Source organism: Sinohyriopsis cumingii, unplaced genomic scaffold (genome assembly GCF_028554795.1).
Source record: "Sinohyriopsis cumingii isolate HCF-2022 unplaced genomic scaffold, ASM2855479v2 utg001176l, whole genome shotgun sequence".
NCBI classification, from domain to species: domain Eukaryota; kingdom Metazoa; phylum Mollusca; class Bivalvia; order Unionida; family Unionidae; genus Sinohyriopsis; species Sinohyriopsis cumingii.
The window spans coordinates 3,117,393-3,137,500 of record NW_028315968.1 but is presented as its reverse complement, the minus strand read 5'-3'; the positions used below and the strand labels follow the sequence as shown (position 1 = coordinate 3,137,500).

At 34.9% G+C, this 20,108-nt stretch overlaps 1 protein-coding gene across 1 annotated transcript in view; it reads left to right on the top strand.

Moving 5' to 3' along the window:
- Positions 1–20,108, top strand: part of LOC149772782 (sodium- and chloride-dependent glycine transporter 1-like) — a 47,212-nt gene that overhangs the window by 10,860 nt on the left and 16,244 nt on the right. The window contains exons 2-11 of the mRNA XM_089947297.1: positions 2,264–2,459; positions 7,060–7,191; positions 10,581–10,708; positions 11,712–11,905; positions 12,566–12,704; positions 12,975–13,109; positions 13,758–13,861; positions 14,340–14,464; positions 16,321–16,433; positions 17,295–17,423. Coding sequence (XP_089803423.1) covers positions 2,264–2,459; positions 7,060–7,191; positions 10,581–10,708; positions 11,712–11,905; positions 12,566–12,704; positions 12,975–13,109; positions 13,758–13,861; positions 14,340–14,464; positions 16,321–16,433; positions 17,295–17,423 — 1,395 coding nt within the window. The remainder of the gene's footprint in view (positions 1–2,263; positions 2,460–7,059; positions 7,192–10,580; positions 10,709–11,711; positions 11,906–12,565; positions 12,705–12,974; positions 13,110–13,757; positions 13,862–14,339; positions 14,465–16,320; positions 16,434–17,294; positions 17,424–20,108) is intronic.

Genomic DNA, 20,108 nt, shown 5'->3' with positions numbered 1-20,108 from the left:
TGCTTCTCTTTTATCCATTCTTCACAGAGGTCTACAGTTATACAATAATAAGCTGATCGTCTGGATAAGTTTTGAAATTGGATATTCTGTACTGGTTGCTGAGGTTATTGGTTGAGAAGACGAATGTTTCGTTAAGTAGGATAGGGATGGAATTCATGAGTAGGACATATGTATGGGTTACGTTGTCAGGACAACTTAATTTCTGTTTACAGGCAGAACTAGGCTCCCGATCGGCAGACGGAGAGCATAGAGCCTGAATGGAAGTAAAAAAGGAGAGGGTGTGTTTGTTATTGTACTTCTAACCCCAGCCTGAAAATTTGCTCCATAAAATGTATCAGATGTCCTGTCAAGCAAAAACTCTATATGTATTGATTAAACATATTATATTGAAGAGTTCAGACTGTCTCCTTTCGATATTTTAAACCTTACATTGAATGCACGTCGGTTAAAATTTAGTTGAACATTTAGCCAGTTTTGACTTCGTCATTAATGCGACATTCTACACTATGAATGTGCCACATTTGATGAGGCTCTAATTCTGACTTTATGTCGCACATTGATTCTGTCAGACATTTTGTTTGATTCCAGCACAATGATTTTGCTTGAAAAGTCCAGTTTGCCTTTAAGACTTTTAATATATCCGTTTGAGCCTCGTTCATCATCTGTTTCATCTGAACGTCCTCGATAGTTATCGACTTCCAACATCAGATAATATGGTGCATACCCCGTACTATCGTGTTTCTTGGCATTATAAGCATGAGAAAGGGGGAAGGATGAGCTTCAGACCAGCTTTATGGTTGCCTTCTAGGGTTCCTTGCATGTTTAGCAATGTTTAATTAAATAACTTGATCATTTCATGGCAATCTGTCGATGTGGAGTGGTTCGAGCTCGTCCACTAGAGTATGATAACATAATTATTTGATTACTGTATTGTAAAAAAAAAATAATCCTTTCAAGATCACTGAGCAGTGTTTCTAGGATAATATTATACACCACAAAGTGATCAAACCTACGCAGTGGTTTCAGTTATTGGATTTGTTACCTCTGCATACAATGATCCGAAAATGTCAGATATCAAGTATAGTATCTCACTTTAAAGCGAGATAAGCTCCTTAAAAGGCAAAAGGTTAAGCGGAGTCCAAGACCAATCATATAATTTGTGAGCAGTGATGTGAATGCACGTGCCTGGACTGCTGCAAGTAAGTGATCAAACGTAGCGTTAGACTCTGTGGTAAGAGAAGCAAAGCTCACTGCAAAGAATGACAATTACATTGCTGGTGTTCTAAGTAAAATACACCGTTATGCACTGGTCGAAGTGCGCCAGGGTAGTAAAAAGTGATTATTGAGAATATACAGTATGCAAATAATTAGCAAAGGGCAGATAACATATCGTTGGTCAAAACGCCACAATGAGAGTTAATTCCAAGGGTCCGATTTAGAATCTATATGATTTCCTACTTAAACTGTATCTGTGGTACAGATAAAAAAAATACAGTACATTCGAAAATACAAAGTATTTCAAAATTAAAATAGAGCTAATATACCTTAGTACGTCATTGTAATCAGCTGTGCGGCTAGTCTGAATATACCGTTTTGTCCGTAAGTATCGATTAACACTTTAAAGTGTCACCCGAGAACAATAACGTTTTCTCGACCGTAAGAAGTGACTTTCCTCAATTTTTTACAATTTATTCAAAGTTTGTCCAAAGTGATATTGTGTTCGAAATGTTAAGCAATTCATATGACAAAACTCCACTCACATCACACAAATTAAACAACTGACTAGGGTGTTATAAAAATGAAAGAGCAAACTGACTTAATTGTGCAAATGTATACTGACCTTAATTCGTCAATGAAAATATGATAACCAACAACACAATCAATGGAAAGCAGGTGAAAATCGACGACAGAAGCAAAACGCAATGTATCATTTTGCTTTCAAAACTTAAAGATACTCTAAATCAACTGGAATTTCTATTAAAAAAGCAAACACATGACAGCATTTATAAAGAAGAATAAGTCAGCATATATTAGTCACTGGTTTGGCATCTTATCTGAGAAAGTTCTCCTTACGTAATTCAGATTTCATGATAAGCGATACTAAAATACAAATAAGAAAACATTACGATCAATAAATTCAAGTAGTGAAACCACAAAATGATTTATGTAAAATAGTAAAGCTTTTAAATGCTTGTAATTCAATTTTTGCAAAAGCAAATTTCGAGCGATACCTTAGCTATTATTATTATTATTATTATTACAGAATGGAAATGCGGTTCTGAACGGCAATAGTGTGACTAAAGATGAAAACCTTGACGTCAAACCCTCAGACAAAGCTAGTGGAGATGATAGAGGAGAGTGGGGAAATAAATGGGAGTTCATACTATCCTGCATTGGGCTTTCAGTGGGACTGGGAAACGTCTGGAGATTTCCTTACCTAGCTTATGAAAATGGAGGGGGTATGTGCCAATTTGTTTCTTTGCTTGGTGGCACGATTCAAACCTGCACCCTTTTGTTCGTACATACAGCACGCAAACTAATGAGCCAGCACCGCAGTTCGTTGACAATGTGTCAAGGTTTATTGCATTCCTTTGTACATAAAAGTCAGTAATCAACAAATAGATATACACACAAACACACACATATATCAGTGGATGAAGAAGCATTCCGTCACATGTGTTTGATACATATATGCCAAATCACATGAGTTTACGGGGCAGTTTATGGCTTTGTTATCTTCGTGGATGTCAAATTGCCATTGACAAGCAGCTGATGCCATAACAAGACAATAAGTCACTGTTGTGAACGTGACATTTATAGGCGATATTTGTTAAGTGAAAATAATATGCGAACGTGATATGATTTCCTTTCATTTTTCAAATGTCAAAGAGCAAACTTTTTGGCGGCAGTTTTGCTCGGATCTGGGACTACCCTAACTTTACCACACGAGCTATCCGCTTCGATATGCCCGACCATTTCATGCGAAATATTCCCTCCTGCCTTTCGAAGATACCTACTGGTGTTTATTGACTCGTACCACGCAGAGCTGGTTAATGAGAATGATGGTCAGACTATTGACGAGTGTGACATGTCTCGTATGTATGTGATCCCTCCAATGCCTCCAAATATCGAAGTGGAAAATGTTTGGCCCGGACCAAGGATCCATTCAGGAACCACTCTAAATCAAAACATTTTTCCCAGATCATGAATCGTTGAAGCTTCTAACATTTTTTACTTTGCTCTTCGTATTTAAATCCTGGTTTTTAAGCGAATATTTGAATTAGGCTGATATATGACACTGGAAAAGATCCATGAGTCAAGTGAAAATAAAAGTGTAATTTCCTTTGACATATTAACAGCTACCAAATCTAGGTAATTTACAGCTTTATTGTTTTCATATTTATCGAGACCACCACACGGGTACTTTAAAGAGTTCTAAATTATGACCAATTCTGCGTTGTATTCAGTTTTTAGTTCACCGAAATAGTCGTTCCGACAACACTCATCTATTAAACACCAACGCACGGTCAGCAATATAACAATTTATGTACATTTATTGAACTGGAAATTGGAGAACTTGTGTGAATAATGGCGCTACTCTCAAATTCCTTATATTGTTCGTTTTCTGAGGTGAATGGGGACTGTCTACAGGGTTCATAGTCGAATCCTTTATGAAATGAGCAACAGTTTGGTCGATGCCTTCAAAGTCAGACATAAAAAAAACAGTTAGGAATCTATACCAGAAATGAACATCATCCATGTCAAAGGACGAATGTTAAAAACTTATCACCTCAAACACAATCAAATTAACAAGGGGTTTGTTAAAACATCTCGACATAAACACACCGTCAATCGAATTACGACATAAACCCGCCATCAATAAAATTTACTCTCGCTCTGGCTAATCTCTGCTGTAATATTTGCCACACACCCTCCCTTTCTAGGAAATTAACAAAACAAATTCATCAAATTATTTTCTATTTGTCGGGAGTGCTTTTTTCTGGACTGCATGGCGTTAATGTCGTGTAGTATGGTCGGGCACTACAACAAAACTACTGTTATCTTCCTAGTTCTTTCGAGATAGAAAGTTCAAAGTTTAACAGATATCGAAAGAGAAACGTTCATGCAAATATTAAGATGAAATTTCTACTGAATAAAATAACTTTGAAGTGAATAGGACAGTGTAGGACGTGCTAACAGTTTAATTTTGTTGAATCGCAGTTTATACACGTCAGTTAGCACCATACAAATGTTGTCGACAATAAGCTTGGTTGCAAAGAGTTCATCCTATTTTTAAGTTTCCTTTATTTACTGAGTTCTATGATTTTCAGAAGGAAGACATCTAGTGAATGGTTTAAAAGTAGATTATATTTTTATTCGACATTTCATATAATATGTCTAATTTCACTTATGTCTCAAAACAAAAACAGGAAACAAGATAAAACGTAGGAAAGAGATCTTTTTCGTAGGTGTTCCCGGGTAGCAGAGTGTTTTAAGACGCTCGCCTTTGCAGGTCAAGGCCATATCACCTCTGTTCGTATGGGTTTTAGTCTCGGCTCGGCCAACCTCGATACTTGATAACGCTCGGTAGTTGGTTCCTATGTTTCGTTGGCTCAAGCCAGCAGTTTATTATGTTCTTTCTCCACTAAATATACTAGCCGCCATATGGCGTTAAATCACCCGAACCACTAAACAATCTATTGTCCTATAGCATTGCATGCACTGTTTTATATTGAACAACGCATCATGAATCTTTTCAAAACGTTTACGAAAGGTAAAGAGGTGTATTAAGAAAGAATTTGCTGTCTTGTAATTTAAAGTGAAATGTTTACACATTGTTAGATATTATGATAATAAATATGAACAGCTCAGTAACAACAAGAAAGATGGGGGATCACGATTGTGATTATAAACATAACGAGGAAGATTATATTAATTCTGATTAAATTTTCGCGTTTAGGAGACACCTCGTGTACTCACTTATAAGTCGAGTTAGTCAGAGTTTCCTGTGGTCCTTGCCACCCACTTTTGATATTTGGATAATTATGTTGGGGTGTAGGGTTAGAGTCTATTCCCTATCGGAAAAGTGGAATTTGCCGACATCATTCGGTGTCGGCATGGGTTAGCCGCTTACTAGCCGGCCCAGCAAACTTGAAAGACCTTTCATCGAAATACACCTTTTCGTCTTGCGGTAGTCTCTAATAAAGAAGAGAAAATAATATTTATCGATCATTGTTTTGTTTTTTTCATAATAATTTAAACGTGTTCTTTCGTCATTCTGATTTGTTATTTTTATAAAAATCAATTTACGTGCGAATCAACCTCCTTTTTATTAACTTCAAATTTAACAGATAGTTTGTTTATTTGTTTTAATGTGTAGCTTTATTATTTATATTGTTCTGTATAATGAATTTATATCGTGTACCTTACTTTTTTCATGTTCGTGACACATGGTTGTGGAGTTTTGCCTACCTGACGTTTGCCATGATAATGAATAGTCAGCAAGATGTTTAGTAAAAGTTAAGTTTAACGTTTAATCTGGTAAGTTAGTGGAATTTCCCACTAGTTTTCAAGAAAACACGTTTGTGTCGGAGGTCAAGCGAATTCACAATACTGTACATGTCTCTTTAATTTCCACTTTTGTAACCTCGAGAAATAAACTTTTGTTGATTTTAAACTGTTTCACTTGATTTCTGTTACATAGTTTAAGACATAGGACCGTAATACCATTCATTTCTTAGTCTGTTGCATGATATTTAATTAACTTTGTTTGCATTTAAATATGGTTAGACTTGTATCCATGTCCCGATAAACATGCAGCGTTGAAATAATAAACTCAAACTCGTAGAGAGAAAATTCTCACGAAAATGTGTATAAATTGTTCTAACAGCAAAATATAATCTTACTAAAATAATAATATTGAAACAACCAGCCCGAATGGTTAAAACTCCATGTGCATCCTAAAATTCATTCTCATAACAATTCCATTTAAGGCTTGAAATAATTGGAATTTATTTTGAAATAGTTTGTAATACATATTATATCAAAGAACATACTAAGATAGCTTTGGTTAAATAGTTTGATTAAACAGATTTTAGTGTATACGTATCCAATGAAGGTCATAAGGTCATCTCAGAAACTCTCTTAGCAACTATTTTGTGAAGGTTTATATAAACTTTCATGAAACTACGCCTTTGGCTATACTTTTTCGAAACACAGACCGTTCTTTTTTTAACATAAAAATATGTTTTATAGGAGGAAATTTCATTTTTATCTATTCATTTCGTTGTTTTGACTAAGACCAAACAGCATTTCTTCTTTTGGAATGTTATTGTAGATGACATACATTTTGAAGTTAACAAACAAATCCAAAAGAAATTTCTGTTTGTCACATTTTAACAAAGCAGTACATAATTTTCAGACACTGTTTTCTTATGTGTAATAAGTGAGGATGATCGAAGAATGTTTCCAACTATTTTAGCCATGAAGAAACACAATATGTGAGTTTTCAGCTGTTTCAAGATGGCCCACTGAATTATATAGCCGATGTACTTGATGCAAATTATTTTAGCCGATTACAGTGGCGAAGAATCTAGCACATGCACATTACCATAGGAATACATCTTGATACAAATCATGTTAGCAGATTACTATGGCGAAGCGATTAGTACATGTACGTTGCCATTGAAATATATATTGATATCATCAGTGCAATGTATTATCAATATGCGTTGGATGTAATTGACATAATAGCGGCCACATACCTTTTGCGGAAACGTAGGTAAATCGCAAAAATGTTTAGTGGTTGTACGGCTGTATACCAATATACACATCATACCGTTAAGCCAGTATAATATGGGCAGTCATTTTAATTTATAATCAAAACAACAAAATTTGTCTTCGTCTTATAAATTTGTGAAAAAATAGATGCCAATATTTAGGAATTTATAAAACAAGTCAACTTGAAGTCTATTGGTTAGTTCATAAAAAAATGGTTGGCTAATTTTCTTTACATTAAATAGGATTAATTATAATGATAACACAATCAATGTCTTGCAGCGGCTTTCTTGATCGCTTACCTGATCCTACAGATCCTGATAGGCAAACCGATGTACCTTTTAGAGTTGGCATTAGGGCAGTACTCTGGGAAAGGACCCACTGTCATCTGGGCTATGAACCCTAGCGCGAAGGGTAAGTGGTCTGAATACCTGCATACATACATACATACATACATACATACATACATACATAAATACACACACACATACATACATACATACGTACATACATACATACATACATACATAAATACACACACACATACATACATACATACATACATACATACACATACATACATACATGCATACATACATACATACATACAACATACATACATACATACATACATACATACATACATACATACATACATACATACATACATACATACATACATAAATACATATATACATACCCTCTTCATTATGGACCGCACCGGTGGCCTAGTGGTTAGAGCGTCCGCCTCGGAAGCGTGAGGTCGTGGGTTCGATCCTCCCCGGCCAAGTCATACCTAAGACGTACAAAAAATGGTGCTAACAGCTGCCTCGCTAGGCGCTCAGCATTAAGAGGTTAGTGTTAGGACTGGTCGGCCAGGTGTCAGGATAATGTGACTGGGTGGGACATCATGCTACATGTCTGCGGCATGATGCCCCAGTGCACTATGAACTGCCACACTGCAGACGTCGTAGCGATATGACTGAAACATTGTTAAAGCTACGTTACAAATCATAATTACACACATCTTCATTATGATGGACAGAGGTGACGTAAACTTGGCTCGAGTGACGTTTCTTTACTTTCTATATGCTATGCCGTACGTTTTTTTAGATCTATGTTTCAGTTGCTTTACATCCCAAGTGAAACGTATTTAAGTTAGGGGCAGTTTGCAAGACTTATTACGTTTCTTTGCAAATAGCTACTCTGTATGTTTGAAAAACAGTTTAAGTTGGATAGAAGGTCCGACTATATTAGTCTAACTGCCTTGAATTTAGATCCATTTTATAATTTAAATTGGATTTAGAATGGCACACCTTCCACCTCGCGAAAGATCTCACGAGTAAGCTTTTGAAATCCTAATGGACAGAGTATAAAAGTTCTGTATTAACATCCATCAATAACACCAAACGTGATGGTGTACTTAGGTTTCTTCAAATAAAATTGCAACCAATAATAAGATCAGTGTTATTACCATATACTCAAAGGCCCCGCTGGCCGAAATCTATAAATTTTCTCGCCCTGACCGATCACTGCCGTCTCACCTCTGTCTGTGTGTTGAGTGTCAGGCTCGGCCAATGTGGGTATGTGAGAAAGCTGCTACTAACTTCAGCGGAACGGTGCTCCTTACCAGGGTTTCCCCGGGTTCTTCTTTACCAAGTAATACTGGCCACCATATCTAGCCTATACTGCGCTGAAAAATGGAGTTAAAATCTAAAACAACAACAACATAAACAACATATTAACTTAAATAGTCAGTAACAATCCTACCAAACAAGCGCGACACCTAGCGTTACGGTTAAGGGACATAACCTTGCCTCACTTATTATGGAACCCACAACTGAGTATTGAAAAATATATTGAAGGTGCCCGATATTGCAAGGACAATCTACGCCACATGAACAAGGGCGGAATAATTTTTAATTTTTAGTCAATGAGATTTATTTGAGGTTGGTTTTACTTAAAATAATAATTCAGTATAGGTTTTATTGAACATTTTACCGACATTGCATAAAAATAAAAGTAATTACAACATGTATACTTTGCACTACATACAAACATTATAATAAATAAATTCAACAGACAGAAAACACAACACAGAACTTACAAGCAAAGCATTTTAAAAGTCCATCGAAATCAATATATTATTTCGATAAATTAAAACCACAATTTATGATAATTTCCAAACAATGACAATATTTATTGGTAAAAAAATTTAAATCAAACGCAGGAGCACAAAATTGTGGTGAAAAGCACAGTGCGATGGAATTTGGGCCTTACTTAAAATACAAGGAGTGAATACTTTAAGGGAAGCATATTAATTATTCAACGCTTTATTGAGCATTATGCACGTCGTTAATTTAATGAAACTTTAACAATATACGCTACTGCAGTGATTCTCATTCAACACCAGGGATACCCGCATAATTTTTTTTTTTTTTTGGCGGGGGACAAATATGTTGTGGTCAGCTATTAAGTTTTACGGATGTACAGCAAAACATGTTTAGAGGTGAAGTTTGAACGGAGTAGGGGTGGCAAGTGACCCTTGTCCCTCTGTGCGGGCTACCATGTTCAACACTGAAAGAAACGTAGCCTGTGATGTAGCCAAAGAAACACAAGGAAATATTGATATTAGCGAAAACAAAGGACGCAATACTTCAATGAATAAAGATGATACTATTATGAAAATCCCCCCCCCCTCTCGTACAAACAAACAGCATCAACTAGCGATCACTGGCGGTTAATTTTCGATATTTGTTGAAAATCAGTTCTGTTTTTTTCTTTACATTTTTCAAATATTTTGAAGTATTTTTTTAAAATAAAAACATTTGCATTATTAATCGCTACAGTTTTTATGACAGCTAGATCTACTTAATCTCTGGTGCCTCGTAGAAGGGTTACAGTGATTGTAGCCATCTGGTAGCCATCTGATTCATGACGTGGTCAGCGTTTACCGTTCTGTCGCCATTTTTATTTACCGTAGCTTTTAAACTGAACACGCGCCATATATGTCATTGAACATCCGCCATATATTTCATTTAGCCGTAGCCTTCAAACTGAATACTCACCATATATGTCACTGGTTGGTATTATATTGTTCATATTTTTCTACTATCTTCCCGTTGGTTTTGAAACTCTTGATTGGTGTCGCTATTGCACTGACTTATTACGTAACTTTTTCTGTCGCTTTTTTCATAGTGACTATGTAGTTTTGATGATACAAGGCCGTGATATTGTGCAAGCCACCTATTGAAGAATTATAGAATGCTTATATTTTCCTCTCTGTTAATTAATTTTTCACACGTGCCTTCTGGCTCCTTGCTAATTATTTCTTCGTTTTGCTGCACAGCAAATATTCCAGAGCCCAGATTACTACCACTGAGCCCATATATATCCAAATATATATATATATATATATATATATATATATATATATATATATATATATATATATATATATATATATATATATATATATATATATATATAAGACATTTTTTACTCTTCTACACTGTTTGAATGGATTAGTGATATGACAGGTTCACATTCTGCAATGATCATTCAGCAGACATCATCTGTCATGGAAGCAATCATACTTTGAAAAAAATTCCAACGATTTTTTCTTTCATGTATATCACCCTCAGCTCTGTATCTATTTCGTATTAGACTTTGGCTGGATCTACATCAATGTTTTTAGATTATGTTATATTGTACTACTGCTACTACTTAAAGTATTATTATAATTATTATTATTATTATTACTATTATTATTATTATTATTATTATTATTATTATTATTTCAGGTATCGGAATTGCGATGACCATGATATCCCTCGTTGTGACTATCTATTACAACGTCATCATGTCTTATACTCTGTTCTACTTTTTCTCATCCATGCAGGCCACTTTGCCATGGACTGTGTGCAAACCGGTAGGACCATTTACGTTACTAATTAATTTGTAACACAAAAGAGATCGGATTAATTTTCCTGTTAGCAAAGCACTGATCTTCTCAAACGCAAAGCTGTTCATAGAAAAACACAGTTTTGAATAATGCAGATAGATCTTCATTAATCCTGTTCGCTATATAGGATGCAACTCATTACCAATGATAACTATCTAAAGTAGGTACATGGCTTTGAATGCATCAAAGTATGCTCAAATAAATATAATTGGACATGTTTTGTTTAGTTGCATTGCAAATAAATCGGTGTACAAGAAACTAAGTGTGGGCCATGTTTAAAACATCACATCGTATATGTACTATTTGTTTTATTGTTTCCTCTTGTATATGCCACACCTTTTTTTTCAAGACTGTTTTGTTTTCAACCATTGATAATAATTTTGCATTCCTCCTTTACATTTGGAATTGATTACCATATTTCCTAAACAAAGGCATTTATTTAGTATGATCTGATTGTAATGTCTTTTGTATCTGTATTGACGTCAATAGCTGACTGTCTCAATTAGTTTTAATATCATAGTGTCTGTTATACAACCAAATAAGGGATGATTTGTGATTTGGTTCTCAAATATCAATGTCTAAAAATAGCTGTTAATATAATAAGTTAGGTCCCCATTAGGAACAGACATTTCTCGAATAAAGCCAACAAAGATAACGGCTTCATGTTAAACGGCTTCATGTTAAATGCTTTTAATATTATATAAATTTTTATCTAACTGGGATCTTCCAGGCTTATGTGATTTGCTGATCAAGAGAATAATTCAAATTACAATACTGATAAATACATGTCTGCAGATTTCAGTTATTGGCTTTTGATTATCGTAAAAGCAGAGTTTCTCAAACACTGATTTGTTTAGCAAACTAATTCGGACTCTAAAAAGTTAAATATAACAATATCAGGTCATAAATCCTGCGTATATAGATATATTTTTCTGCATTGATTGCATTCTGATATATTGTCTTTCTCTAGGAGTGGCTGCAGTATGGATGCGTAGAAAAGACAACAAAACCTTTGAAATACTGTAACAATGCAGACGTCATCGCCCAAAACCTGACTGATTGCCGATGTACACTAAATGCTACATTTGATTCAAGTCTTTCTTTTAACTGTACAAACACAAGCTATTCTGGAGAACCGACACCAGTGGCAGAAATATACTTCTAGTAAGCCGCATGTTCGAATTTTCGTTATATTAGCATCATATGTACATAATCCCTCACATCTGTTATAGCTTAAAACCTACAAGAATAGTCTCCGTTATCAAACTAATTGTTATCAACATATGGGAAATACAATTTATCGTTTATCTTTGACTTGTGATACAGATCTGTATGTTACTTTTTATGGCCGTAACAATTAATCTTGAAATAGTGTTTTTCTTGTGAATTTTTAAATCGTGATATCAAATCATTTTGGATTCATCTTTTTCAAGGCTAGACTAAGCTCGTTCAAATGTATTATTTTCTTCAAGTATTTTGTAATCTTTTATTTCTTGATATAGATGTGGTGTACCTAGGATCAGATTTAACACACAAATCTCCAAATATAAAATATATAAATTGTTCTGCATTTTAAACCGCACAAACAAATGCTGGTAACAAGCGTGAACCACGACGACATAACTGAGAGTAACACTCTCGTAGCACACACACTTTAATAGTCTATATTCAAACAAAGACGTGTGTAGTTTTATGTCAAGAACAAAGGTATTAAAAATCTGAACGGTGTTCGAAAGCACATTCATTGTATTAGAATATTTAGACATTTAAACAGAAAACATGGACATTTCATGTTTGTCAGTCTCGTCTTGTATCTTTAAACAGTAAAGAGGTGATCGAGAAGTCTGCAAATATGTATCCGGAGGATGTAGGAGCACCACTGTGGAAACTTACTTTGTGCCTTCTCCTGTCTTGGATCATTGTCGTAACATGTCTTATCAAGGGAATCAAAACGTCAGGAAAGGTAGGCTATTTTGTTTTATTCATCTTTAAGACAAAGGTATCGTCCAGGTTGAATGGAATACGTATTTGTCGTCGATGCATGTTACAAAGCCTAGTTTGTTCTAAATATTGATAGCCATCAGGATTATTGCGTCATTAAATTCATAGACATTTACACAGTGATGTTTTTGCATCCACGTATACAATTTTATCCCTACGTAACAGCTCTCGATAGAAAGATGGGATCTTTCTGTTCGTCCTGCTTATCTGCTCTTAACTTACTTTTTTGCAGGTTGTGTATTTTACAGCCACCTTTCCGTACGTAATTCTTTTGATCCTTTTGGTTCGAGGCGCAACTCTAGATGGAGCTATTGATGGGGTGATATTTTTTGTAGTTCCTAAATGGGAAAAACTGCTGGACCTTAAGGTATTTGTATATTGTTTCTGATTCTTTCAAAACTGTTATTTCAATAACTTTTCAGTTGATATATGCGTGATTCGTACTTCGCGTTGGGGAAGGAATGTAGTCTTAATCCTCTAAGGAATCAAATAAAATATAAGGATAGAGTGCGATGCGAAGACTACATCTTTTCTCAAAACCACACATTTTTTAAAATATGACCTCGGTGAATATGACAAATAAGGAATAGTTCAAACGCTTTGAACGATTGAATTTTCCTCAAAATGCATATACGCACGCCTTAAGAGATCAAGGTCCAGAGACTAAAGGCAAACGTAGACATAATACTTGAGAAGAAAGCAAACATAATTGTAATTTTCTTGCCTAGATAAAGAAATTGGCAAAGAATAGATCTGTAGAGAAGAGTTGATCCAATGTTCGCAATATGTATATTGCTCAGTATGAATGTGATACTTCAACACACTTAATTGAAGGCTGTGAGTAAAATATATACATATAAATTGTGTCGTTTACTTTTTCTTTCTCACATGAAAATTATTGGCATTTGTTCGTATGATATAATGATAAAAATTAACAGTTATACAAGTCAACTAAGTTAAATAATGTACGTATTTAATATTTCATTAAATTAACCGTCATTCTATTTGCCTCCAGGTTTGGGTTGCAGCAGCGGGTCAGATGTTTTTTTCATTAAGTGTGTCATTCGGTGGTATCATCATGTTTGGGAGCTATAACAAATTTAAGAATAACGTATATGGGTAAGTAAATACGAAACACGTCCATGTTATTGTTCCCATCATTTACAATTATAAACATACTTCACATCTTTATCAATTTCAGAAAGAAAAAAAAACAATTTTCAGTTTTCTTTTCTTTGGACTGATTTAACTAGAGATTATTTCGGTCATATTCCACGTGCTTCACACAACTGATTTCAGTTCGGAAAGTTACATTTATGTCCTTTTCAAACAGTGGCTCCCGCATTATTTTTTTTCGGGGAGGGGGGCATCTAGTGGTCAGCTCTTAGGTTCTACAGATGTTGATCAAAATATGAAATTGGGTGGGTGGGGAGGATATGCCTCCCCCTTGTCCCTATGTGCTGGCGCACATGTATTCAAATACTGTAATAAATGTTTACTTATATGCTTCAAGATATGAAATGAAATTGCAATAGAACACGCGTATGGATAAAGGTATTCGAAGCTATTAACTCCAATATTTTTCTGTAACCCACAGAGACTCCATGTTGATAAGCATCATGGACGTATTTACGAGTGTCCTTGCTGGTTTTGTCATCTTCACAACGTTTGGTGGAATGGCAAAGGCCATAGGTGTAAGCGTTGAAGACGTAGCAAAGGGAGGTAAGTTGATGAGGCCGCGTTGAAACCTTCTGATTGTTACTTGTTGTGTTTGTGGATACTTAAAGACTGAAAGTTCTACAATGCAAGCGCCGTTAGATTTAAGAGACGTGTGCAAATAGAAACTTACCGATGCCTAAAAGTGCGGTCAGATATAAAACTCTTTTTATCTTCCGCCTCATGAAGGCAGTCTTTGTTTGCGTTCTAAAAAAATATTTATTAGAATTGATAAGTTGTCCGCTTAAATTTTAAGTTAAATTATGTTGTGGAAGTTTTATAGTTTCCTAAGGTAGGAATTTTCAGTAATTTTTCGATAAACTCTCTGGTAATGTAAACATTATCTGCTTTAGCTTGCTCTACAATCCGACCTATAGTATGTGTCTAAACGAAGAGTCGAGTAAATATAAATGACTATTCGATGTTATAAGATTTTCATGTCTCAGAACGTTCAAGAATGTTCTGTTAAGCTTCATAATAAGCACTCTATACTCTAGCACAAGGTATCAAATGTTTCCATGGACTTACTGTTATGTATATTTATCTATTTTGTTGGCTTGACCTTTATTTGTGATCGATGGTAGAGTAGTTATTGCATACCTAACTTTCAGCATATTTTTTAAAGTTGTTTATAGATATTTGAGTTCAAGGTTTAGCTCTATTTACAAATTTAGAAGGTTCTGGAAGCTAACATTTTACCCACCTGCTGGTCTGGTCATTTTGTTGTTTTTATTGTGTCTTAGGTTTCTATTTAAGTTTGAGGTATTCAAAAATTAGGTAATTCCTCTCTTAAGGTCAGTCTTTGGAATCATTTTAAGTTGTGTTTAAATATAATTTGCGAGGAATCATTTATGCAAATTATTGCAATGTGTTCATTGCCAATTGGACAATTACACTACTATGTTAATAATGTGAAATCATTCAAATACTTTCTGGATTATATCATTGTGATAAATCAAGAGTGTTTATACTTCATCCTTTTCAAGACTATAAGTATATCAGCACATTCATGATTATTAGAATTCATTCGGAACATTCCTTGTTTCTACTTCTGACAGAACATTTAGGATTATGTGGGATTTAATTCACAATACTGCAAATTCCTCTTAAATTTTAGAGAAATAAATACAATTGTTCTTCATTTTAATAAGCTTATTGATTACGCTTCTTTTATGTTTTTTAATTTAGGAACAAAGGGTTGCTAAACTATTTTCACATTTTAAATTTGCTGAATCCTCATGGTGTCGGAAATTTGCACTTGTGTCATTTCTCCGGAAAATATGTACGTTTACCGAAAAACATATGCGTGTGTCGTTTTTTTTCTTCTTCCGGTAACCTGTACACCTATCGTCAATCTGCATTATTTCAGTTTATTGTCGTCTACAATTCCCCTTATTTTGTGCTACAATCCAGGTGCACAGGTTTCAATACGATTTTCCTCTCTACTTTAGGTAAGGAACAAAAGATCGTTTGAGAAGTTTTATAATAAGTATTACATTCAGCAACATTAATTATATGCACTATGAATGATAGAAGAAGAGGCAGACAGAAAGAGAGGTGGGAAGACAACATGAAGTGGACAGGTATGGGATTCGGAGATTCCCAAAGGGCAGTAGAGAACAGGGAAAGATGGAGAGAAATGGTTGTAAAGCCAACTGTGTTGCCCCGACGACCTTTCTGGTTAAGGGATTGATGATGATGATGATGATTATAATGAATAATGCAGTAACTATTTATAAATTTTTCACAGATATTAAGGCTTTATGAAATTTATTTGCTTTCAGTTATTATTATTATTATTATTATTATTATTATTATTATTATTATTAGTGTTATTATTATTATTATCATTATTATTGCAGGATATGGCCTTGCGTTTGTAGCTTACCCAGAAGCGCTGTCCAGCATGCCACCGCCGCAACTTTGGTCCATACTCTTTTTCTTTATGCTTTTTAACTTAGGCCTTAGTAGTGAGGTACGTTTGAATTCCTTTCCGCAACTTCATCAATACTTTTAACTATGGACGTAAAAATCAGGTATGGTTCTGCCTGTTCCCTTCAATGTTTATAGAAAAATACACAGCTATTGACCATTCGACATCGATGTAAAATAATTCCTCATTTTTTTTTTCTAATATTTATGTTCGTGCTATGACGAACATAGATAATGGCAATGTACATCTGACAAATTTTCTTCGGTAATTTAGCATATATTTTAAAACGTTTCAACATATGTTAAATTATACTGCATAGTTTAGATAACAAAAGTGATTAATTTCTTTTACTCCAGTTTTCCAAGGCACTACCTTAAAGATTGAGATTGTCACAGTAATATAATACACGTAGTCAAATAAAAAAGCTTTGAAGTGTCCACGTCAGTACTTATTCTGTGGGCTCATGCTATTGGACATGACTTCTTCAGATTCAAGCACATTTCTTGCACTAACAGCACAAAATGAACAACGGTCAATTCTGATTTTAACTTGCGACAAGGTAGTAAATGTATTCATCTATCAGGCATAACCAAATGCTGTGGTATCAGTAAATATTATGTTCTGTAATATCTTTCTCTTGCAAGTGGAATCGATTTTTTCTTCTAAGAAAATGTCGTAGATTGACATTATCAGTAAACCTTAAGACCGTTAATATGCATGTATCCCACAAATAACGGGCATATTTGATTCCCAATTCTTTGAGTTTTCAACTTTTGCTTTATTTTCATTTACAATTACGTGCGAAATTAATGTGCGTACTACTGATCTAATGTACAATGTCGGTAGTTTTGTTAGGTTTCGACATCTGAGGCGAATTTAAGCTACGTTAAGGTTTAATTCTAGTTCGGCCTGCTGGAGACAGTACTAACAGGCATTCAGGACGAGTTTCCACACCTCAGGAAGTACAAGGGATACATGTGTGTCGGCTTTGGCGTAGTACTCTTTCTTCTTGGTCTACCCTGCGTCACACCTGTACGTATTAAAAAGAGCATTAAATTGGAACAAATTCCAGCAATAGCAACGATTTAGAGGATATGTAAGTTTTTAAGTAGACATACGGAAGTAGTATAGTTGAATAATTGTATTGTCACGAATGAAACGTTTCTTTAGATTTCTTCAAAAACATAAATTTGCATTATATATATATATATATATATATATATATATATATAGAGAGAGAGAGAGAGAGAGAGAGAGAGAGAGAGAGCCTTGGCGAACAAAATCCGGACATTATTCAACGAGTTCCTAACTTCTCTATTAAATCATTACCGATCTGAGATTCTCTTTATTACATAGTTTTTATTTTAAAGGAAATATGAGTGAAAGAAGAAGAAATAATTTCATACTTTATGACCCAGAAGTCGAACCTTTCTTTTGTTGTGTGCAAAACAAACAGTCCATGTAATTTTATGCGCTGTTTTATAACTAGTAAAATGTATTAGCTTAATTTTTACCAGGTATAATTCAAACAGGAAATATCCATCCGATTAAATGTAATATCTGACTCAAACAACATAATTATTCAACACAGAATGTATATGCAAGCTAAGCATCATGTAACATAGAGAAATGTTTAACAGCGAGATTGTGCCACTATCAGTTTTAATTCGAAACATTCAGATTGTTGATATGTGATGGTTTGATCATGGATGCAGATATTCAATATTTACAGCAATGTATTTGTGACCGGATATTTGCAATATTCGATTGGAACAGTAGACTACAAATTCGGAATTGCATCAGATGATAAGAGCTATATTCTGGATAAGGTTCATTCAGTTTGGAGACCGGTTTATATCAACATTCTTCTGTGAAAAGAGGCGAATTTATTTATTCCTATAAGTTAACATTTAAACCGCTCTTGCATATAGGGTTTATTCCATGTCACACGTATCAATTGACCAATTCCTTTAGTTTTATTTGGTTCTGCTGTCGTCGTTGTTGTTCTTCTTCTTCTTCTTGTTTGGGGTTTAATCCCATTTTCAGCCAAAGATAATCTGTATATGACGTAACGAGCCCAAGTGGGGGTAACTAGGCCGTATTCTGACAGATGTGACGTTTCTTTACACAATTCCCTTTGGACAGTCGATTCTGAAAATATGGTCGGCAAAATTTTAGTAGTAACAATAAAACGAAAAAGTTCCAGTAGGCGGGGTTATTAAATTTTCCCATGATCACAACCAGTAACGGGAATACTGAGCAAGAATTTCATTTGTTTATTTGGACCAATCAGAATCACATAAAGTGATAAGTTATCAATGCGATAAAAGGCTGCATAAGTACATCAATAAAAGGAATCAGCTCCTTAAATGACCCTATTATTTCCCCCGCCTAGTGGTTAGAGCGTCCGCCTCAGATGCGGGAGGTCGCGGGTTTGAACCCCGACCGAGTCATATCAGTGCATTATAAAAATGGTACTAACAGCTACCTCGCTAAGCGCTCAGCATTAAGAGGTTAGTGTTAGGACTGGTCGGCCAGGTGTCAGAATAATGTGACTGGGTGGGACATCATGTTACCTGTCTGCGGTATGATGCCCCTGTGCTAGGCATCACTATAAACTGTCACACTGCAGACATCGTAGCGATATGACTGAAAAATTGTTAAATTTACGTTAAAAATCCAAATCACACACAAACACACACACACACACGCCTTTTTGTTCTCAGTTGTAAATTTGCACGTATTTTACGGCGTTCGTGTGCGTTTAATATACACTGTGCTCGTGAAGGTGTAATTGCAGAAGAAACAATCATTAATCAAAAAATGATACAGGATATTATATATGATTGGAAAAATAAATATGCTTGACTTTTCTTGGGAAAAACATAAAGTGTGGGCGACGATATATACACGAATATTGCAGAATACAAGCCGCTGAGGTTTGTAAGAGTGGCGGCCCAATTTAGCTTATGCAATTTGGAGTTGGTATAGGGCTATATATTTGCAATGTATATTAAATGTGCTTCAGTAAAAGTCGCCAATGAAAGATTTGGAGCAACGCTAATAAAACAAATAATTTGAATTGTTTTACCGATCATTTTTCTTCAAATTAAAATTAGTATATTTCTATACGTAAATGACAGCCATGTATGACACTTACAGACACGTTACAGTATGTATCACTGATCCAAATAAGATGATGGAAAAGGCGATTGATCGAGAACATCGGATAACTCGAAGAAGTTAAAATGAACATGTAATGTGGACAAATTATACAATTTCCGACTACATGGTGGCACGTGTGCAATTTTTTGACTCTTATTGTAGACTTGGTCAATCACAAAACTTGCTAAGAACGTCATCGAGGACAAAAAGTTCTTGTATTATCGAACAATTTTCGTATTGACTAGTATTGAGCAACTTAACTACTAGGATGCACATTCCATTACTGCAGTAGTCTGTGGTATTTATTTGATCAATAAACCTGCTACATTAATGTCAGTGCGTGATAGTGTGATAAACTGTGTAGCGAAAAGTGATGGCGAGCATTTCACCAATGAGCGTCGAGGGCATGGACAAATTATATATGGATGTGAAAAACTTCAGCGTTGGGAGGACCAGATTCACATTGATGGTTGAAACCTTCCAGAAATTGTCGCGTTGAAAAGTGCGATTACGATGATAGTGGGAAGTAGTCCGCATCATTCTGGGAGATAA